The 24,487-nt window shown below is 29.7% G+C and overlaps 2 protein-coding genes across 3 annotated transcripts in view; one reads left to right on the top strand and one right to left on the bottom strand.

Annotated features, from left to right (window-relative positions):
* Nucleotides 1-581: 581 nt before the first annotated feature.
* Nucleotides 582-6,396, bottom strand: Top2 (DNA topoisomerase 2). The gene has a single exon (XM_016072632.4). It carries the CDS (start codon nt 6,394-6,396, stop codon nt 1,639-1,641), a length of 4,758 nt encoding a protein of 1,585 aa, XP_015928118.2. The 3' UTR covers nt 582-1,638.
* A 235-nt stretch (nt 6,397-6,631) lies between these two features.
* The window catches only part of LOC107455162 (uncharacterized), a 28,935-nt gene continuing 11,079 nt past the window's right edge, over nt 6,632-24,487 (top strand). Inside the window, exons 1-8 of one of the 2 annotated variants that reach the window (XM_016072633.4) lie at nt 6,632-6,845; nt 8,185-8,225; nt 11,840-12,006; nt 12,094-12,132; nt 12,958-13,056; nt 15,257-15,305; nt 19,739-19,821; nt 23,742-24,015. In XM_016072633.4, coding sequence (XP_015928119.3) covers nt 6,796-6,845; nt 8,185-8,225; nt 11,840-12,006; nt 12,094-12,132; nt 12,958-13,056; nt 15,257-15,305; nt 19,739-19,821; nt 23,742-24,015 — 802 coding nt within the window. In that variant the 5' untranslated portion in view covers nt 6,632-6,795. The remainder of the gene's footprint in view (nt 6,846-8,184; nt 8,226-11,839; nt 12,007-12,093; nt 12,133-12,957; nt 13,057-15,256; nt 15,306-19,738; nt 19,822-23,741; nt 24,016-24,487) is intronic. The other variant, XM_016072634.4, reaches the window with a different exon arrangement.

The raw sequence follows: 24,487 nt of genomic DNA, 5'->3' as shown, positions 1-24,487 counted from the left end.
TATCGACCAATCATGGCTGGGATTCAAACCTGGGTTTACCTCATTGGAAGACGAAACACTCATCTCCTGAGCCATCAAGGCTAGACTTAAACTATTAACACTCAACATACTGCAGTACTGGCAATAGCACCATCTGTTGAGGAATAAGAGAAGTATTCTGTCATCAATGGACATTTTATCCCTAATCTTTTTTTTTTTTTAAATTTCTTCAACAAATACGGAGAAATTTGAGAATATACAGGTAAACAGGAGTCTAGGCAGGTATTAACATAGTACAAATCTGGATTTAACGGTTACAATAAGTGGACAATATTCATTCATCCCTAATTATGAAAAAATTATTTCAACCTTTTTTACATACATTGTGGAATAAATAATTCACCGAAGACATTTTTATTAATTCCCTTTCCTTTAAATTATTTATTCATTTCAGTCGTCAACTCTGTTTCATTACACTACAAATATATTTATTAAATTTACTTGAGCTGTATAGAAGTAAGATAATTATAAAAGTTTACGAAAAGTATAAACAAAGAAGTATTTCATTGCAAGGAGAATGATGAAAGAATTACACTGCTAAGTCTCACAAACTGAATTTTATTACAAACATTGATCTTGTACAACACTTTTTCTTTTAAATATAACAGAAAATTAAGAAATAACAAAATAATTTAAAATACTTAATTTAATAAAGAGGTAATTAAAAACATACAGAACTGCTAGGAATATTCTGATCAGAATCAATTATTTAATTACATACTTAAGTTTTCAATTTAAATAATATTGAAATTAAAAAAAGCTTGAAAAAAATGTAAGATGGGTTAATATAAATTTAAGATAGGTACATACGAAGAAAAGTTTCACTGTATTAATACTTAAGCATAACAGACAGCTTAACTGTATACCTATTATAATGAGATAATTTACAATGAATACAAATGAATGCCTGGTAACTACAAAGTCTAGTACACAATTATATAATGAATGAAATGAGTTAAAAACATGTAGCACAAAACTAAACATAAGTTATAAAATCAAGCTTAAAATTATATTCTAAAATTGAAATATGCATATGTTGAAGATAGAATGAAAGATGCATTTTATTTTTTGCACCAGACCTTATTGGAAATGAAGGTAGAAAATATGTACAAACCATAGGAAGTGCTGGAAATTATCAATGAAAGAATTCAGGAGGTTAAATTATAAATATTAATGCGAGATAATATAACCACAAACCAAAATATAAAAAATCATAGTAACATTAATCGTTGTAATATAACAATAAAAAAGACGGACAATTTTACAATGTCGTTATTGCTGAGGAGTTAAAAAAAATCAATTTTTAATTGTTTAAATAAATGCAGAGACAGACATGGTGTAAATAGATCTAAACACACATTTAAACACTCATCCAATTTAGAAACAATGTACAGTTCCACTATTTTTAGGTAACACTCCTGATAATGATGTCAAAGATATTAACTTTTACAGCCTTGTATAAGCAACGTAAGCTTTAAAAAATGCACCAGTTTGTATCGTTACGTCAAAATGAAAATATTGTGCTTCTTAATCACATGTTCATTAAAAGTTTTTATGAATCACTATAAAGTAAATTAGGATGATTAATTTATAAGCAGTTTAAAAATCAGAATCAGATCCAAAGTCATATGCAATCGCCGCCTTTGCTCGCCCGCTTCTAGGCTGTGTGGCCTTAGGAGGTGGTGAATCATTATCATTCGCTGAAAAATCACTTCCCCCAAAATCCTCAGATTCGGAATCCATCTTCTTCTTCTTTGCTTTAGATTTAGTTGGCTTTTTTGCTCCACCTTCAGCAGCTTTTTTCTTTGGAGCAGCTTTCTTCACAGTCTCTTTCTTTTTAGCTTTAGGCTTAAAATCATCCTCAGAGCTGCTATCCTTTTTACGAGGTCGTTTCTTGGGAGCTGGTTTGGAAGATGGTTTCTCAGTCACAATCTTGAAACTGTCATTTGAATCTGATTCACTATCAGAATTTTTGTTTGCAACTATTGTAGCCTTATTAGATGGTTTATCATTGTTCACATCCCCTCCAAGGAGAGAATTAAAAAGATCATCATTGGATTTTGCATTCTGTTCAGCAGGTTTTTCTGGATAGCTATCAGAATCGCTATCCGATGGAATCGGAGAAGAAGCACCATTCAATTTCTCTTTTGGCTCTTCTTTTTTAGGAGCTGGTTTTGGCTTAGGCTGAGTCTTTTTAGGTGGAGGAGCATCAGACTCTTGATCACTATCATCTATTGGATTAAAGTTATCTTCTTCATCATCTTTCTCTTCATCACTATCAAAAGTGTATTTAGACTTAGCAGCAGCTCTACGAGGAATATCTCTCTTTTCAGGTGGAATGTAATCTTCTGCTGAAACATCAACTTCAGAAAGATCAGAGTCAACATTTGATTCTGAATCAGACCAGGGATTTTTCTTTTTACCTTTACCCTTTGAGGGGGATTTTTTCTTTTCACCAATCGATGTGAATGTCAAAGCAGTTTGCTTTAATTTCTTAGGTCCTTTCTCCTTCTTAGCTGGACTTGCATTTATTCTTTCAGATAAGGATAGCTCTTTTTCATCTTCCCCATCTTCAAGTTTTACATCAGCCAGTTTCTTTTTACGTCCTTTTTTAGCTTCACCTGGTACAGTTGGTTTCTTCTCAAATTTCTTTTTGTACTCGTCACCAAGCTCTGGAACAATTCTTTCTCCAAATGGGGATGGTTTAACTTCATCTTCTTTAGCTCTTTTCTTTCCTTGGCCTTTACCTTTAGGTTTTACAACTCCAGCTTCCTCCTCTTGTTCTTGTTTTTCAATCCTGTCAAGTTCTGCCAGAAATTCTTTGAGATCTGCTTTCCATAAATCATAGGGTGTTTTACGTTTCAAGTCTTCCAATTCCTTGACCTTTTCATCTCGCTTTTTCAAGAGTTCATCTTTCTTTTCTCTAGTTAAACTCCATAAAGTCATTCCAAGTAAATAGTCATAATCTGGTCCTGAAGTATCAACTTCTTCCTTTTCATTATCAGAATCATCAGCTTTGCTTTCATCAGTATCAACTTTTTGAGCTTCCTTCCAGGCTTTAACTGGATCCGAGTCGTAACCTCTCTCAATTAAACATTTAATCATTTCAAGCTTCTTGCGATTTTCAATAGTTAGTTTTCCTTCAATTTTTTCAAGAATGAATCTTGCCTGATTCTTAAGTTTTAATGCCTCTGCTTCCAAGACACCAACCATGTAACTTTTACGTTTCTCGTAAAGTTTAGAACGCACCTCGAAAAATTCTTTCAGAATTTCAATTGCACTCTCATATTTTTTCAAACACCCTAAATGATCAAATAAAACCATAGAACTTAAGGAAAATGTTGTGGTTAGCTTAAAAAATTTATGAAAACCTTGATTTCGAGCTTGATTAAATTTTTCTGGCGTCATACTAACAACAAATCTCACAGTTGTGTCGGTATGATATTCTTTGTAATCTGTGATTAAAGGGATAAACTTCTCCTCTTTTTTCCCTTTATCATCTTTCTTATCCTTACCATCATCTTTACCATGTAACATAGTTTCTAAAACCGATTCTTTATAAGCTTGAGTCCAAACTCTAACAGGAAGTTCAGTAATCTCTATCTTGTTATCTTCTAAAATTGCTATTTCACCACTTACAGCATAATGTTGATTGTCTATCTTTTCTATGGTGCCTCTGAAATTTTTAAACCATGGGGCGATCTCCAAGGGCTCTCCACCATCTATCATTCTCAAAATGTTTTTCACAAGATCTCTTGGATTGTAGTTATAAATCTTAGTACTCCATCCAGTACCAATACCTTCAGCTCCATTGACAAGAACCATAGGGATAATAGGTACATAATACTCAGGTTCAATTTTCAAATTATCATCATAGAGATTATTTAGGAGAGGAGTATCTAAAGCCGAAAACAAATGTTTGGTAATGGGACTCAAATTTGTGAAAATATACCTCGCGCTGGCAGCATCTTTACCGCCTTGTAGACGAGTACCAAACTGTCCAATTGGTAACAAGATATTTATGTTGTTGCTGCCAACAAAATTTTGGGCCAAACCTATGATTGTTCCTGTAAGAGCTGCTTCACCATGATGGTACGCTGAATGCTCAGCAACTGAACCAGCTAGCTGAGCCACTTTCACTTCTCGTTTATCATTTCTCTTAACACAAGTGTAAAGAACTTTACGCTGTCCTGGTTTTAAACCATCAACCATAGATGGAATAGATCGTTCATTGTCTGTGTTACTAAACAGAATCAACTCTTTGTTGACAAAGTCATTATAGGTGATCGCCTCAGTATTTTTACCATACAAATACAATTCTGGAAGGCCCAATTCACGCCTACGTTTCCTTTCTTCCATGCCATTAGTTAACCATTCCTTACGCATATCTACCATTTTCTTACTAAAAGCCAACTGGATAGCATTATCATCATCAGTGCCATTATAATGGAATCTTATACGATGACGTTTCATGTCGGAAAAATATTCCTTAGCTTCTTTAGCCGTGCTGGTACCCAAACCTTTGTAGTACTTTACTTTATACTTAGGCCAGTTTGGGGTAGCTGCTTTCCATTCTTCAAATTCTGGGATACTGTAGAAACACAGCTCTTCTTTACCTTTAGAAGCTTTAACAATAGGAGTGATGAATTCTTCAAGAAATGGCAATCTTAACAAACTAGGCCAATTATGATGAATAAAATTAATGAGCAAACCTTTTATGTGAGATCCATCTTGATCCTGATCTGTCATTACCATAAGACGACCGTAGCGCAATGTTTTTAAATCGTCAACAGTCTCATACTTTTTCTTATACTGCAACCCCATAATTTTAATGATGTTATTTATTTCAGCATTTGCCATGATTTGTTGATGAGTTGCTTCACGTACATTCAAAACTTTACCTTTCAAGGGAAAAACACCATATTTATCTCTGCCAACAACACCCAATCCGGAAACAGCTAAAGATTTAGCTGAATCTCCTTCCGTTAAAATTAAAGTACAATCAATTGAATTTCTTGTTCCTGCATCATTTGCATCTTCTAATTTAGGAATGCCTCTTAACTTAGTTTGCTTTTTTCCGCTGCATTTTTTATTGAGCTCATTTTGAGCTTTAAATCTTATCCATGACATAATGTTCTCTATGACACCACATTTCATAGCTTGGTTAATAAATTTTTCACTTAGAGCACACTTGGAGCCAAAATTCTTTTGTACTAATGTCATATTTTCTTTAGTTTGAGAATCAAATGTAGGATTTTCAATTAAACAATTAACAAAAACCCATAAGTGGGTCTTTATTTGGAAAGGTTTAGCATCTTTACCTCCTTTATTCTTTTTCTTGATAACTTCAGCAATTTTAGTTGTCAGCTGATCTGTTACATGGTCTACATGACGGCCACCTTTTGTTGTGGCTATACTATTTACAAAGCTGACTTGTTGAAAACCATGATCACTATTGGTAACAGCTACTTCCCATCGATCATTCACTACCTCATGAACAACTTTAAGAGGTTCGCCATTGTCATCCATTTTGTCTTTTAAATAAAGTTCTATATAGTCCTTGAAACCTTTCACTGGTAATCTCTTTCCATTCAAGTGTACTTTTACACCACGGGTACTGCCTACTATATCAAATGCACGTCTAGTCAGTAGGGCAATTGTGTCTTTGTCCAAAACATCCATCTTAAATTTTGGTAGATCCGGATAAAAAGATATACAGGTGAAATCAGTTCCAGAGAAGGATGTAATTTTAGGATCCTCAGTTTTAGTCATATTGTTTGTCCAGGTCTGCTTAAACTGCTTACCGTATTGCTTTGATGCCGTTTCGACAACAAACTTGGTGCTGAAGATATTACATAATTTAGCACCATAACCATTCCTACCACCGGTTACCTTTCGTTCTTCATCATTATAATTTGAAGAAGTCAACAAATGTCCAAATATCATGGTAGGTACAAACATTTTTTCATCTTTGTGTTCAACAACAGGAATACCCTGACCATTATTCCAGATGCTTATTTTATTTTTTTCAGCATCAATTTCAATTTTAATGCAATCCATATTTTTATCTCGCTGCTTATTATCGGCAGCGTTAACCAATATTTCGTCAAATATCTTATATAAACCGGGAACAAATGATATTTCTCTATTAACCATACCAACACCATCATCGTAAACCCACATAGGCTGTTTAACATGTTCTACAGATCCGATGTAAGTGTCAGGACGGAGCAAAATGTGCTCTAATTGAGTTTTCTTTTGATAAATTCGTTCAACAGAGAGTTTTTTATTACCTTTTTTAGGTTTAGGCTGCTCATCCATTTCCCAATCATCACTTAAATCGCTATTATCCGACATTATTTCCCCTTATTCTTTTGCCGGCTAAAATGATCAACAATATAATCGAACAAAAGAATGGCGTTAAGGCTTATTTTCATTTCGAACAAGCAACGATCTTTTGCATCATGTTGCCAATATAAAATATGTAATGATTCGTTTGAAATCTAAAATAATTGACTATGTTTGAAAACAATATTTGATGCATCTATAAATAAATTTTACTTTAGATTAAATTTTTGTCATCAGATTTGTGATTTTCGATTTCTGTTTATAAACTTAATTTCTATCAGGAAATTGTTTTCTCATTTTGACTGTAACCGAATTATATAAAATTATTATTTGTTGACGACCATTTTGCTGTAGTTGGTCTTTCATTTTTGATCCATCCAAGAAATTTGACTATTTTAAAGCTTAAAAATGAAAATAGATTCCAATAACGAAGAAAATATTCAGAATGAAGAAGCGGGGTTTGTATATCAAATACTTTCATAATCGTTATCTTTTATTGTTTCGGTAGTTATGATTTCTGGTTCAAAGATACGGCGTAAAAATAATAGAAATATTAAATAAGAGCGGATTTGTTGTATTTAAATCCAATACTCTCATTAACAGTACTAGAAAAAGTACATTTATTAATATGTTCTTTCTTGAAAAGTTTTTCTGTTATTTGCTTTAGGATATTTGCATTGAATTAAGTAAGCAATTTTAAGTTTAAAATTTTCAAAAATGTCCTTTTTTTTTCCGGCGATTTTTTTTTTTTTTGTGTGAAGAAAACAGAGATAATGCGATAAAATCGCATTATAAATAACAGGATAAGGGAGAAGTTTGTATATACAGTATAATCTCCTAGTTACAGTACCCAATCTAAGGGACACACCATTCTTGGGGAGTTTTCAGTATTGTGATCTGTGGCAGAATGATCGCCAAGTCTAGGTAGCTTCCGGGTAGCGGTCGGTGAGAAACTTAAAAGAACATCAAGAAAGAAACTAACTTTAGTGGTATAACTTGTAGCCACCACTGGGCAAACATCTACATGTTTTTTTTTTTTAAAAATGCAATCATATTAATTTTCATGTGGTTTTAAAATCAAACATCAAGATTCCTATTATGATGATTTTTAAATTTAATAGTGAGATTTGAATATCACACATTGAGATTTATTCTCACAAGTTAAAAAAATAAAATCTCGCATCAATGTTTTTATTGAAACGTTAATAACATTTTGGGGATAAATGCATTCTGCATACACTTTTTATCTTGTACAAATTTCAAGCGTTTATATAAATATTTAAAAAGTGTATTTGCGTATAACACTCTTAGATTTCTATCTGCCTTTTTGGTTTTTTATTACTCATCCCTGTGGTATGATTCGATGTAGAGTTTTGCAATAATTAAAATTTGCTTAAAAAAATGTGTGCAGTAAATGAAAAAACCCAATCTCCCCCGTTTTGAAAATCAAACATCCTCATTTATTGAAGAAAAAAACATGTCATGTTTGTTGATAGAATGTACATTTTTTTCTTTAACTCTGAAAAACATTAAATATCATTTGTACTTATTAAATGGCAATCTTAAAGTTAGGTCTTCATATTACTAAGAACCCTAATATGTGATAATCTAATATTTAGATCAAAATTAAGGTGTTTTTTTTCCCCCTGCATACAGTATATTTATAATATATTTTTTATTAATTACATTTTAGTTTACATGTTTTTTAAAAAAAATTTTAAATGAAATAAAATTATTTTTCTTAAGATTTCGATCGATAGAATTGCAACTTTTTGATTTTATAAATTTCTTTTATAGAAAGCTGTTTGTTGGTGGTTTGAGTTGGGAAACCTCACAAGGTAAAAAACAAGTATAATAGTTTTTATTATTTTCAGTGATGTGTTGGGTAATAAACTCGCACATTGTACCTCGAAAAAAGATCTAAATCACTTGTTGCATTCTTTTATCAGCTGCTGAAAGATAAGATTGATAAGTTTAATCTGATGGAATATAAATGAATTTTCCATTCTGTAATTTATAAATTTCCTATTTGCAGGGAATATAAATGTGTAACTCAGTTACAAAAAAAAAAGTCAATCAGTTCTAATGATCTTTGTTAAAATAACTCTTTGTGTCATTTACGCATACACCAATTTTTAGTAACTTTCATTTTTTATTTTTTTTTAACATTAACAATTAAATTGTGTTTTAATGGTTAAAATTTGGGTGTTGCAGAATAACGCAATATGTTAAGTTCATAAAATTTTTATATCCATATGTTTTTTTGCTTTTTTTAAATAATATATTTCTAAGAGTAACTTAGATTTATTCATTTAAAGTCTGCCCAAGAGAGAGGAGTGTGATTGCCCAAATACAGTAAAATCTCTTTTTAATGAACACCAGATTTTCCGACATTTCTATTTTTTGATAACCCGGTTAACTCTGGCTCAAGGTGCCTTGGCACATGTTTCATCACGACTGTTGCATTTTAAGGGTTCAACCAGTTCAACAGATTCCGTCATTAGTGGGGTTTTTTTTCTTGAAGGACTTGTGCTATTAACCTTTATATCAATGAAATTACTATTGTGATGACAAGTCTAGAAAATAAAATAAAAAACTAAAAAGAAAAATGCATTACCTTTTTCTCTTGACATTGTGTTCTTTATGGTAGAAAAATAAAACATGTGCAAAACTTCTAACCCTTAGGCTTTGGGCCTACATCTCGGGCGTTTGTGTCCAGTCTTAGGATCTCAAGTCTCCAAAGCAAATTCTTAGCCTTTTTTTAAAAATAAGTATATGAAATGGTGGTCATATACATAATTTGCATACCGCTCTTATAATTTTCCAAATCAGTGATTTTGTAGTTTAGTGTATTGAGGTCCTGCAGTGGACTGATCTTTAAGACACTGTTCCCAGCAGATCACCGAAGTCAAGCATCACTGGCAGGGGTCAGTGTGTGGGTGGTTGACCACTTGGATCAGTCCGTGTAGGAGCCGAGGGTGTGCGGTATCGGTCCTTGTTAAATTGTTCTACCCTAAAATGCAGGTCGTGTTTCCGAAGCAGGGGTGCCATCCCCTCTGCAGAGGATCAAAATAGTGATGGCATGTTTCGGATTATCTTATGGGATGTTTCCCAGACTGTCGCCAATGGCCCATTGTGCAGCTCTAGTGTGCCATAAATGAACTACAGCTACAACAAGTGCATTGAGTTTATCATATTTCCGTTTTAAAATTTTGTAATATCTGATGAACAAAAAAATAAATAATAATAATCGTTAATAGTGTGTTTGCCAAGTTAAAGTTGCTGATATAAACCATTCTTCACCCATGACCTGTGGGATAATATTCAGCCTCATAACAAAAATCCAGACTGAATTCTGTTATTTTTTTAAGCAAGCTTCAGAAACTTCTTGGCAGAAAAGGCTTCAGAAAAAATTAATAAATGACATTTGTTAAAAATGTTAAATTAGTCATTCGGTCAGTTTTAAATAAAATAGATTAATATGTTATTTTGAAATATTTGGGGAATGAAAAAGTTATTTATATAAATTTAATTTAATGGATGCGCAAATTTAAATAGTTTTTTTTTTAATATTATTGTTTTGCTATTATATATTGTTACGCTATGCTGAGTCTTAAGGCTTTTTGAATTTCTGAAGTTGGCATGTAGGCAAGCATTTTTTTAAACTTTTTATTATACAATAATTATGTTGAGTAATCATACTAATTGTTAGTTGTTTACTTAATGTACTTCAAAAGGTCTCTCGATAACCGGCAATGTAAACTTTTTGACCTGTCCCTTGTTTCATGGGTGTCGGAAGAATCAGGGTTCTACTTTACCATAAATAAAGATTGGATTGGCGTAAGAAATACTAAAAAAAAGCTAACTGTTATTCAAATGAGCAAATCTGATTACATATTGGTCCTTAGACAATAATGATTGCCTTTAACATAACTCCATAACACGAGACCTGACATCAGACACTGATGTTATAAATGTAACAGAAACCTGATTTTTCACCTCCGATTCTCCTAGCCTACTTTTAGGCAAGCTTTGTCAGGAGAAGATGATTCTTAGTCGAACTGGGAATCAGGCGCGTGATGATTAGCTCTTAGTGTTACATTGTAATTTCATCACCTATCCTTACAAGATGGAGTTCTAAGCTTCAGGAATATTGTTAATTTGACAAGCCTTTTTTCAAATTTGTGGCGTCAGAGAATGGCTTTGGGATACCTTTTTTCAGTCCTCATGCAAATAGAGTGTAAGGACCATGTACTATATGAAAAAATCATTATTGTTTCTAGGTTAAGTTATTAGTTTGCAACTCTATCAGTTTTTGTTTCCCCTTCTCTATCCTCTTTACACCAGATGGCTTCAAGTCTTTTTTTCCAGACGCCCCTGTCCTCCATTTGGTTTTGCTTTGCACAGGTCTTGGTGCATGTATCTTTGTCAAGTAAATCTCAGACTTCCTCTTTTGCATTTTACATCAGGTGCCCAAGTAAGTGCAATGTTAGCTTGGCTGTCACGTTTTTGACGAAGGATATGTCTAGCCCATCTCCATCTTCTCAAAATTTCCTCATGTGTGATAATTTTGACTTTATTGGTAGATCTTTGTTTGTAGTTTATAAAATTATTCTTATACATTTGTTCCAGTTTTTCTCTCTTGGTTTTGCAGAGGCTCCAATATTCAGCACCATACGAAGGTATGGAGCAAACAACAACTTTAAAAACATTTATTTTGTGGAAATTTTTATATTTAAAGCTCTCCAACATTTTTGAAAGCTTCTGAAACATGTTCTAGCTTTTATGATTCTTTGGTTTATACGTTATGTTTATGTTTACTGTGCAGCTTTGAGGAGAACTCCTCTAGATTAAAAGTCTGGGGCTGTCTTCTACCATGGTAATAAGTGAGAGCATGTGTTAAATAGGGGTGAAATGGAGGAAAGAAGGTGTCGTTTGGTTTAATCATGTTGACCTATGCCAAGATTAAGACAAAACTATTCACCACACACCCCTATCCGAAGTGACTTTTCCTCATAACCATAATAACCGGCACGATGCTAGGCGTGTGTCTGAAGGATTTCCCCCGAAAACTGGACGTTATGTTAGTTTTTGCTTACTCATTATGAAAAATTTGCTGAATGCTCTATTTTTAAATTAACAAAGTGATTTGAATGTAGAGTGTAACATTACTGTTTGCAAATTTTAGTAAATAAATTAATTAAAATAAGGTATCAATGAACAAAAAAAAACAGAGTTTATTCAGTAGATATTTTAAGCTAGTTTAAGACTGATTAATTTTGGTAAAATGTTTCATTTTAATTTCCTTGCTTTAAAATAATTTCACCCATAATAACTTCTGATTTGTTCCCAGATAGTTTGTTGATTAGCTAACGTAACAGCTTTTTTCCCCTTTAATTTTGTTGTTGCTCTTTTTCTTAACTGAATGTAAAGGTTAATATTTTTTTTATAGAAAAGCTTCAAGAATATTTTTCTCGCTTTGGAGAAGTAGTTGATTGTGTGGTTATGAAAAATAATGAGACTGGCAGATCTCGTGGATTTGGTTTTGTTACTTTCAAAGATGTAAGCTGCGTTGCTAAAGTGTTATCCAATGGACCACATGAAGTGGATGGCAGAACAGTGTGTTAAGCTTTATAAAAAATTTCATTTTTTGCATTTATTAAACATTCTTTATTTATTTCAACTGTCTTTTTCTTTTTTTTAAAGATTGATCCAAAAGTTTGTAGCTCAAGAGATTCTCAGCAGGTACATATTTTTCTGATTATTTTTTATTTGTATCTTATTCTATATATGAGGTTCCCAAATGTTTCTCACAACTTTAGTATACAGTGCCCGCCACCTATTATAACTCTTATCCTATCTGAGAACATTTAGATTTATTAGTAGACTGGCTTTATAAATCGTTTTGTCTACACTCGAGAACATTTCCAATGTTAAACTTCACAAATACACTAAAAGCTGAATCAATATTTTATCTAAATTTTCTTCTATTTTATTTTTACTGAATCTGCATTTGGCATCTCAATTAAGCATGAGCTGTATTTTTCAAATATGAAAGGTTTCGAAATATACTATACTTAAACTTGTCATAATGAACTATCAGTGGAGCCAAAATCTTTCAAATAATATGTTTGTGCTTAAAGTAGTTTTCAAAATGAAATATAGATGGCAGCATAAAGTCACGTGAATAGTAACTGTTAATTTTTGTTTTATGTATATGTAGTTTAGTTCTCTATGTGTTTTGTCTCAATAAAGTTGTGTAATTAAAACCGGCATGGTAAGTGATTATTTTCCCCGAAACGAAGAAACCTTTTTCAATATATTTTATCATATTGCAGCAGTATTGTTGGTAATAGCGATTGCTATAGTAGTTGATTTGCTTTATGAATTATTGACTAACCAAACATTGTCTCTCTGCAACATAATTTCTTTACAGTGAGTTTCTTCCTATAACAAAATTTTTAATTAAAACATTCAAAGTGCTCGCACTTACCATTACTAAAAATATGGGAACCCATGCTCTGTAATATTTATTCTGAACTTTAACCTTCTATCTTTTTTCTGAATTAGGGCAAGAAGGCAGGCCAATTCCCAAAAGTATTTCTGGGTGGACTACCTCCAAATTGTACGGAGACTGACCTCCGTAGTTTTTTCTCAAGATATGGAACTGTAAGTTAATTAAAATGTGTTTTTTTATACTACTTTTTTCTAATCTGTGGCATCTTTCAAGCTTAAGCTTAGCAATTAAATATAACTTTTATCCTTCCATTATTATTATAATTTTGCATTTTTATGTAATTTTTATTCCACTGCTTTCTTTTTACTCTTGTTTTATTCTCATGTAAAATGTAGGTGATCAGTGAAACAACCGTTTTGTCTTCTTTTTTTTTAACATTAAAAAAAAATTTTATCTATGATTTAAGCCAGGGGTGTCAAACTCAAAAGCTAATTTGGGCCAAATAAACAATGCTTAACTTTAGGTGGGCCGCAAAAAAATTTAATGTTCATAGAAACAAATATTTTTATTTTGAATTGTAATAAACATGTATAAAGTTAAATTATTGTTTACGTCCCGATACGTGACATTTCTTCTCTGCTGTTATCTTTTCGATTTCGGGAGAAATTTTATTGGCCGAGACTACTTTCAAAATTGACCCAATGTGAGCGTTATTAATAAGGTTTCGGACAGAGACTTATTTTCATTCATGACAGAAAATAATTGCTCTCACTGATAAGTACTTCCAAACTTTGAAGTGATTTCATACACGAATTTTCGAGTATTTTCAAACCTTGCTGGTAAATATTCGTGAAATTTAGGCACACCCACTTCACTGAATTTTGCCTTCAAATTTGAGTCACACTGAATCTCAATCACTTCCATTTGCATATAACTGGGTACTGAGTCTATATTTATTGAGAAAATCGAAGAAAACAAACAAAATTTGTCTTCCAAAGAATTAAAATCTTTAAACCTTGTTTGAAAAATTCGGTTCTAAGATACGAAATTTTTTTCTACGTATTTTTGATACGATGCAGTATCATCTAAACTAGATTTGTTCTTGTTGCACGTTGGGAAGCGCGTTAAATCTTCATTTTTCAGTTGCCTTTCCGAAAGAAATAGTTTACATTTGAATGCTTTTTTAATTATGTCAAGCATGTTAGTAATGATCTGATCCTTGCCTTGTAACAGTAAATTTAAATTGGATAAGTGTTTGGTTACATCAACCATAAAAGATAAATCTTGCAACCATATTTGATCGGAGAACAAGCTTGTATCTTAATTTATAGTTTGTAAAAACTTACATATTTTTTCTTTCAAATCCCAGAATTGATTGAGAACCATGGAGCAAGATAACCAACTTACCTCGCTATAATAGGATAAACCTGATTATGTACTATCTAATTGATAGCTTAGTGTGAAACGGACTCTATTTCAGTCAATTAGAATTTTACATTTTCGAGCGGACAATTTAAAATGATCCGTATAGCTTATAAATAAAGTATATTATAATTTTATATGCTAGTTTCGTTTCTAATTCACATTTCTATTTTATTTTTACTTTGCTTCGGATATATTGACTGGGCCACTATAATGTTCATCTCGGGCCGTATTTTGTGTTAACACTCATTAACATCAATGAGTTATGGCAATATAGCAATAAGCCACTCTTTTTTCCAAGGGTGGCATCCAACTGTTTCTTTTCCTGAGAGGTACTTTAAATTATTCAGGAATTTTCATTAGGTACAATACCATAAAACATCTTATTGTTCACTTGGAAATAATTTGAAGATGTTGCTTATCATTATATTGCCCCAAGAATGATTATATGATTAGTATAGTATATTTTTTCTTCACTGAGTAATTTCACATTTTCTGCTTGAAATGCTGAGATGTTATTGATTTTTTAGTTTCAAATAAGCTTGGATATTAATAGTGTAAAATACTATGTGCCTTTCCTTATTGTCTTTTTAAACTCTTACAGTCATTTGAATTGAGTGTTTAGCATAATTTTTTAATGTCGTGCTAAAATTATATTTTAATCGAAATTAATTTTTTTCTCTTAAATATAAATACTTCAATTATTCTCATAAATAGATATCAAGTTAGAACCATGATTTTGACCATGATTGCTTTAAAACTTAGTCTTTCTTCCACATTCTTCACTAAAAAGCTTCAAAATTTGAAACAGAAATAGTTAATATTATATTTATTTTAATCTATCTTTTTGATATTATCCTGTCTGAAAGTATATTTTAAGTTGTATTAAATTATTTTTTTAATACTTAAAAAATGATAAATTGTAATTGTATCAATTTCATAGTGTCAAGCTTTTTACAATTATTAATCAATTTTATTTATTCAATGCAGGTTATTGAAGTTGTTTTAATGTATGATCAAGAAAAAAAGAAGTCTAGAGGTATGCAGAAATTAATTTGAAAACTTTTTCTTTTTTTAATTATTAGGTTACATTTTTATTCTATGTTTCTAACAGAGCACTTTTTAAAATTAAAAATAATAATTCATTAGTTCATCAGTGCTTTAATTCATTAGTTCAAATAAATTTTGAGCTAAATTTCCCTTTTAGAATTCATATTTTACCTGATTAATGTCGTTTTAAACTGTTCTGCTAATTACATTCTGTTTAAATCTGGCTCCAGCTATTTATTTAAAAAAAAAAAAACTTTTTAAGCATTAGAGAATTGGTTAAAGTCACTTGTATATGAGCATAAATTTCCAGAAGAAATATCTTCTGCCTATATGTTAATCCATTTATTCAATGTCTTCTCTGTTAAGACTTCACTCTAAAAAATATTTGATTTGACCCAATATGCAATCAGAATTAGACATTGTTACGCAATTGATTTTTTCCATCTTTTGTTTTTATAGAAAAAAATTTTCTGACAATTAAGGCTGTATCATGGTAAAATCAAATGATTTATCCAGCAAAAGTAAAGACTACTTCTTTTACTTGGCAGAGATTTGAAAATTTTTTGGTGAAAATATTAAACTATATTTATTGATAAGCAACTTTGGGACTGCCTGTATCAATAATGATTAGGCATGGGCATTTCGAAAATGACTAACTAGGCTGTATCTTCGTAAAATCAAAAGCTATGACTACTTCTCTTCTTAACAAAGATTTTAACATTTTTCATTCAAGTTTCACCGTATTAATGATGAACTCTTGTGAATTTATGAGTTAACAACAATGGGGCTGCCTTAGGTTTAGTTCTGAAATTGACTTACATTTTTAAAATCAATTGGGGGAAAAAATAACTGAATGAGGGAATTGTATGATATGCTGCATTTTTGTAAACTGCAGAATTTAATTTTACTCAGTTGTAAAATTAGTTTCAAGGTTCATCAACAGCTGGCAGGAATTGAGAATAATTATGAAATGCTTCTGAAAAATCACCATTTTTATGTGCATTCACCATATGAATCACCATTTTCATGCTCAAATACTTCAATTGGAATAATCAGTGATAAATTTTTAAAATAACAATGTTTTTTAGTTTAATTACATCTATAATTTTAAAGTATAGTTTTTAATTTCATTTGCCGTCATCTAATTTTTAAACAGGGTTCCCACAGTCCTTAAAAGTCCTTAAAAACTGCTTAATTTTTATTTTGGAAAATAAGAGCCCTTAAAAGTACTTAATTTTGGTATAAGGTTTTTAAAAGTCTTTAATTTTTTAGCATCACTAAGGATAAGCAGAATGTTACATAAAAATTTAAATCTACTCAACTAAGAGATCCTTAGCTTTTAATAATCATTTTATTCAGTTAACATTGCAACTTAATATACTGTTTTTTAATTTTTGTTCAATTTTTGGTTTGTTTAAAATTAGTTCATGTTTTTCACCAGAATGTTTAGTAACATTATGTAAAGTTAATTCATAATAACATGTTTGGCTGGAAATATTTTTGTTAAAGTTCATCATGAAAGTTGTTATAACACGTTTCCTGTCTAGTAGCGAAATATTAAAACTTCCTGTAATAATTTTTCAATATTTTTGCCAATTTTCTTTATTTACTTTTTTTTTAGTATACATGAAAAAAATTGCAAATCTTAATTTCTGCACTTAATTTTACAATTCAATTTCAATGAAATCATTAAAAATGGAATACTAATTAGTTTCATATGTTAACTTTTATATTATAAATGATGTTAACTTTTAACAATCTGAAATTTTTTTCTTCAAAAAACCCAACCCGGGTTTGCAAAAATAGCCTGGTACTTCTTTGCCGAGCCCTGTTAATTAATACAATTATATCAGTGCGTACATTATATAATAAAATTATTTATTATTATTGTTTTTTTATTGATGTTTTTAGAAAGGTAAATGATTGGCACTGTCACTGGTGGCATAAGTCCTTAATTTTTCAAAAAGAGTGGGAACCCTGTTAAACTTGGTAAAAATAAATGATTTTGTCCAATAAGCAAGACACAACATTCTATCATCTTTTGATTCCAATGATTTTTCAAACTATCCTACCATTTTTGGGAAGATTTAATGTATATGAAATGCAAAAAAAAAAAGAAAAATTGAGAATTTAGAAAGTATATTTATGATGAGCTCAACTCTTTTGTCAGATGCAACCTTAGCTTTTCGAAACTTTTCAATCAATGAATTGCATTCAGCCACAGATATAACGATGTGTTAATCTCATAAGTTCCTTACCTCCTTAAGAGGAGGCTATGCCATGTAAGTAACTATTCGTGGCAAATTCTATTTTGAATTTTGAGAAAAGTGAGTTTAGCTTAATCTGGAGTTCAAGTGTTGTAAAAATTATTTTAAAATAATAAAATACTTTCAAATTGTTGTAGAATTATTTCCTTTCTGCTTAATGCTGAGTAATCTTGCGGTAATTTGTTTAGATTTTGATATTTCAAATTTTTTTCTTTCAGTATTTGAAACATCATGATTAACTTTAGGCTTACCTGAACTCTTTATTTTAAATTACTTATGTAGGTGGGTGAGAATTTTCCATGAAGGGTTTCTTTTGAAAAATATTTTTCAAAATATACAAAAAGTTAGGACGGAATTGGGCTGTGGTGAAGCATTTTTGCTATAATTTGAAATTATTACTTTTGCAGCATTTGAAATTTCATGGTTTACTCTTGGTTATCTTAAATTCACCTTTTTTTTTGTTTTTAAAATTTTAAATTATGGAGTTTGAAGGAAATTTTACCATGAAAAGTTTTTTTCCGCAATTAATGTGTCCTCTTAAAGTTTTTTTTCTTTCTAGTAATAATAGTTCTAATAACAAAAATTACAAAAAAAAGGTTTTCAATTCTTGATTTAGTTTACATTATTGTTTATGACTCCTGTAGATAAAGTAAACATTTATTGAAGATGCCATTTAAATTTTTTAAAAAAGAAAGAAAGAAAAAAACGTCTAGTTTATTATAGCTAAAATTGCTCATTCTTTTTTCTATGTGCTGTTTAATATTTTTATTTCTGTGTAGCTCATTTTGAATGTGTAGGTAACCACAGACCTGGAAATTTTATCTAACAATTTTAAAAGTATTTCATTTATAGCTGTACACAGTAAATAGATTGATAGGTCTTTGACTGCATCTCATTAAAATTCAGGTTACTAGTGTTCAAAAAATAAAGCAATTTGTTTGTTTTAAATTTTAGGGTGACATGCACTATCTTTTTGGCTGAATATTCTAATGATTTTATCATAGATTGGTTGTATAACTTTTACATAAAAATATATTAATATTTATGATGTAAAAAAAAGTTTTGTAGTACTCTAATAAATTAACCTTTTGATTTATACCTTATTATTAAAAATAAGATTCTAAGAAGATTTTGAAGTTAAGATTCTCAAAAGATTAGTTCATTTTGAGAATTTTATCTTAATGGAGTTGCATTAAAATGCAAAGAAAATTTCCATTAGTTTTAAAATAATTCTTATTTTCAGTTGAATATTTTGATAATGTTATTATAATAGTGTAATTAACTGTTTAATATATTTATTTTAATTAAATATTTAATTAATAATTATGATTTTCACAATTTTCTTGTATTTAAAGCATGTATTTTATGTTATTCTGTTACTTGTTTTTATGTATTCTTTTTTTAAAACTAAGCTTATTTGCATTCAAACATTTCTCACTAAAATTATTTAAGTTAATTATTGAAATGTTTAGATTTAAAATTGTAGTTCTAGTCTAATAGGTACTTCAGAATCATAGATATATTTATATTATTTTATATGTCTATTTAAATAACAAAATATGTATTATCTCGTCAAATTTGTTGAAGGGGAGAAAAAAAATGTTCTTAATAAAGTTATTTATTATTCAATCTCTGTATAGTTATTAATTTTGTTTTGGATGATTCATTTTATTTAATTTTAAACTTGTGGTTCTCTTTAAATGAATATAGAATATAATATGTCTAATTAGAATATATTTTACATTCTATAACTATATCTTTTATTGGAAGTTTTAACGGTTGTGGGGGTGACTAAAATTGACCATTTTTCTATTATTAAACAACAAATTGAGCGGTTTGTGAGTTTGAAACTTTCATATTAGTGTGTTACATTTAATCTTACTAACCATTGGAGTTCTGTGCATTAATTTAAAGAAGTTTGAGATATTTATCTGTTCTAAAAAATATAGATGTTAACTTCGTAAATAACCGATGTCAGATTAGTTTTGCCAAAATGATTAGGTAATGAAACAAATATTATAGTTGTAATTTATCTACTCTTTTAGAATTACTTTTGCAAATAAGCTTGGATTTATTGTAGTTGTACATATTTTTATCTTTGACTAGTTTCTTTATATTAGTAATTAAGTAGATACGACTTTTATCATATGGATAGGATTTGGATTTTTATCGTTCGAGACAGAAGACAGCGTGAAACAAGTATGCGCTGAGCATTTTGTGAAAATCAATGGGAAGAAGGTGGAGTTATTACCCTTTAATATTATATTTATTTATATTTTATATTTATTTGCTTTTTTATTGCAGTGAACATCTGGAAATCATTTACTTATGTTCAAGAAGACATAGTGCTTCAGTAATGGTGATATTTTAGCATTAAGTTTATTTTATACTCTATGGTTATAGCCGAAATCTAGTTTTATTTGCTGTATTTTTATTAATGGCTAGCATCTTTGCATATAAATGATTCACAAACAATATCTATAAAATATTGCATCTATTTCACAATATTTCTTTGTTTTCTGCTAATTTTTATCTAAAAAGTATAGCTATCACAAAGCTTTTTTAAAAAAAATGGTAATATTTGTGTACATTACAAATTTTAGTATATTTTTTCAACGAATAATTGAAAATTTCTCATTTTAATGTTTTTAAAATTGTAATTATGTAGCATGTTAAGTGATAAGATAGGAGTACCACATTTTCTTTCCTGAATTTTTAGAAATGTTTTACAGTTGAAAGTTTGTTTATTGAAACAAAATAATATTTTTTTTTCTAAAAAATTTTCTGCTTTTGATCTAACCTTCAAGATAAATGTAATTAGTAAAATATTAAGTACCTAATTTAATGTTTTACTAATTATGGTTCCTTTTTTGCCATTTTAGTCTGTAAAATGAGAATATTTGTCACTAAAAAATGGTATTGACTTTATAGGCTGGAGTTGTATATTTTTGATGATACCAACAGAACATTTGGTATCATTCTGCTCCTAGACATATTTTTTTGTTTTTTTTTTTTTTGTTTGGCAGTTTGGTTGCTGGATACAATATTTTTGATGTACACAAATAGTAAATTTTTTTTAAAGCTCTGGTGATTAATTTATCTTTGGTATTGTAGCTAAAAAAGTTTTTTTAGTGTTTTTATTAGCAATATAGTTATTTAGCATACAAAATGAAGAGCTTTGAATTAAAAAACTATCAAAGACTATAAATTTGTACAGTACACCGTAAAATGATCGTTATAAAATTATATCTTGTATTTAAAGATTTCATTAATTTGAAAGACTAAATTTAAATTCTTAAAATATTTTGAAAGATTTTATTTTTTGAACTCACTTATGAACTTTGATTTTTTCTCTTTAAATTAAATAACCTTGATTTAACTAAAGCAGTTATTGAATTTTTTACACGATTTAAACTATAATTTAATTTATAATGTATTTTTTTTCAATTAAATTTCTAAAATGATTAAATATTTTTTATTTACTTTTTCCATTAAGGATTTCTATTTTCTGGATTCAAACACTTTGGAATCTGAACTAATATTATTACTCTGAATGATTCTAAGTGTTAACTAAAGTAATTTTACTTTGGTTTTCAATAATGACAATATTTTCGGATTAAAAAGTGAATATTGATAATTGTGTTCAATTTGTTTGGTATCTGGTTCTTACTGGTTAGTGTTAAATTTAGAATAGCATTTAAATGCCATTATTTTAATGAAAAATACAAGTATTTTGTTACGTACTATTTGAATTAGTTTCTTAATTTTACATTCTGTTAAAACAGACTAAGATGAATATGTATTTTTATGAAGTTGTTTTTATTAAATTATGTAGTTATTAATTTGTTTTAAAAGTACAAAGTGTGATAAAAACATTTTGGAACTGAATAAAATTAAATTAGCTTGAAAGTAATAAATTTATAAGCATAATTTCAATATTTTTTATTTAATTAATAAGGACATTAGTTGTTTTCTTACACAATTTTGTGTTTAAAATTAGAAGAAAAAATACTTAAATTTTTTTTTAGTTATTTCTATTTTGTTCCAAAATTTTTATGGCATCTTGTAGAAAAGTGTCACTTTTTCCCTTATTACATATTCTGTAACTTTAGAATAAGTGTAAGAAAGAAAGTAGAGTAAGTTGTGATTGATTTTTGTAGTGTATATATTATGTTTATTTATGCACTTAGGTTACTTGTAAAGTTAGAATTATTGAAGTCTCAAGAAACCTTAAAAACCATAATAGGGAACATTAGTTTTATTTCCATTAAAGTAATTTGATAGCAATATTTTCTGAAATTATTTCGAGCTATATGCTCCAATTTTATTCAGAATAAAAAAAACATACTCCTTTGCATTTGTTAGTTGCCATACTGTAGATTAGAGATGTAAGGTTAAGGCCTTGTATAAATATAACAAAAAATTAAAAATTTTAATTTTTTTTTTCAATTAATAATAAAAATTACTGAATTGCTCTTTAAATTATATACTGTAATCAAATTCTCTTTCAAAAAAATCAGCATTCGATTATAAAAACTAAAATCTTATTTAAATGTTTGAATTTTCGATAGTTTTTCTAATTTAAATGATATTTTAAGGAATAAAAAAAAAAGCATTAGACTGTTTAAAAGAATTAACAATTTATTTTCCAAACAATTTTTTTTATTAAGAGTATACTTTTAAAAGAGTACAAAAACGTTAGTAAAGAGAATTTTTTATAATTAAAAACTGTGTTTATTAAATTAATGTTCTACACCTAAAGTCGACTATGACATTTTCTTCAACTCGAAAAGTAGAGTTATCAGTTAAAGTGATCTTTTACTGAATTCTTAAAATATAAGGGCATATCAATAAGTAATGCACATGTCAATTTTTTAAGTAAAATACTGAAATCTGGATAAAAATGATTTTTTAACTTCAACTGGCAAAAAGCAGTGATTTAAAAAGAAAGAAAAAAAGCTGTATTGGTTGCATTGATATGGATGAAAACCTGTAACATTCTGGGGATCAACAATAACAAATGTGCATTTACACCAAATTATGCATTATTTCCTGTGAGGATTATCTCCTCAGGAAGCCATGTGACTTGTCACTAAATTATTACTAGATAGGATAGATATTGTTGAAATTATCACTAGATAGCAGAAAATCTCCTGCATGGTTAGAAAATCATTGAGTAAGTCAGCTGCTGTTTATTTTAAGGTAATTTTTGTAGCCTTTATATTATGTAGATAACTCTTAGAATAGATAATTCTACTATACTAAGTATTTCTACTGTAGATAATGTATTTTCTGTAGATAATGTAGTTTTATGTTGATGATTCTACTAATATACCACTTCTTTTGCTCTTGTTCCTCTCGTGGGCATGTTTTTACAACATGTTTGTATTAGATTCTAGTCTATGTAATTATTCTGCTGAGAAATCTAGCAGAGGGATGAAGCTGTTTATATCTGTCAAACTTTTTGCTGCTCGAAATGCCGAACAATAGTAACTGGATTAGATATGGTATTAAAATTATCTTAGCCATGGTCGTGCTGTGAAATTTACGAAATTGTGGTTTGTCAGTGCTGTTTGCCATGCCCCTGTAATAAAAATAGTACTTGCCGTTTTTTCCCACCAGTCTTTTATTTTTGGTGTTGTAAAATATGTAAAAGAGACAAATGTGTTTAGTTACTGAAGTTTAATCTGAGAGACGACAACCTGTTAAAATTGATTAGGCCATGTAAGAAAACCATTAAATGTCATTGAATTTCATAAGGTGACGTCACAAAATGTCTTTGGATCTGCCTATGACACAGTTCGTGAGAAGCTAGGGTACAGGAAAAGTACATTCTCCCTAATCGCCAAAACACTTGTCTACATGCAGTGTTCTAAGAAACCAGTTTGTTACAACCTTTAACATGCATTTTAAAGTTATGCTAAGAAGAAATGAGTTTTTTTACCGCTGTTTCTTTTTGCCATTAATTTCTTTTTTCTTAAATTTGCATTATGTGCATTACTTAATGCTGTGCTCTTGTTAATTGTTGTATTAGATAAATTGAAAACATGGTAATTTTTTTCAGTGCAAAATATTTAATTTCTTATAACACTGTTTTAGGAAACGAAATTCCTTGTTATTATTTAATACTTTATTTGTGTTAATACTGTGTTTTTCAGATTGAATGTAAGCATGCTGAACCACAGGATAAAAAGAGGCCCTCACAAGGTCAAAATGCTGGCCCTTCAAATCAGTGGTGTGGTCCATCTATGGGCCCAGGATGGGGACCTGGTGCTCCAGCTCCAGGTGCACCTGGACCATGTGGACCAGCTATGGGTCCTGGTGGTCCTCCTGGACCTATGCCTGGTCCAATGGGTCCTCCAATGAATAATGGAATGTGCCCACCTGGTGGTTATCAAGGGGGGTGGGGTGCACCTCCTTATGGACCTCAAGGTCTGTAATATTTTTGCTGAAATTTAGTTTTATTTGTTACAGAGTAGACTTTCTGTTGACTACTTTATATTTTGTTTGTGTGAAAAGCTTAAGAATCTTAATGGACGATAATACTTGCAAAAGTTATAGTTAAAAAAGGTTTTTTATTTAAATCCATTTTTTTTCATGTACTAATCATGGCTATGATTGAATATATTTATAATACTGAATGCATTTTGAAAACAATGTATACTAAAGCTTTTAGCAGTTCTAAGAAAATGGTTAAAGTGATTATATAATTATTGAACCTACTCACTGGGAAATGTAAATCACAGCTTAGATTCAATTAAAGCATGAATTTAGATCAGGAACATAAAAAAATCAATTATTCTCAATTACTCTTGGCAAAGCAAGTCTTTCTTCATTAACTCAAACTACTTAAGTTTTGAAAGCATTTGTATTTTATTAAGCACAAAATAAAGTTGTATTTAAA

This window comes from Parasteatoda tepidariorum, chromosome 9 (assembly GCF_982258835.1).
Source record: "Parasteatoda tepidariorum strain Cologne lab strain chromosome 9, Ptep-v5.0, whole genome shotgun sequence".
NCBI classification, from domain to species: Eukaryota; Metazoa; Arthropoda; class Arachnida; order Araneae; family Theridiidae; genus Parasteatoda; species Parasteatoda tepidariorum.
The sequence above is the reverse complement of the archived record's forward strand: the minus strand, read 5'-3'. Positions and strand labels throughout refer to the sequence as shown.

Coding starts and splice junctions, on each gene's coding strand:
- Top2 (XM_016072632.4), bottom strand. CDS start 6,396: ATGTCGGATAATAGCGATTTAAGTGATGATTGGGAAATGGATGAGCAG.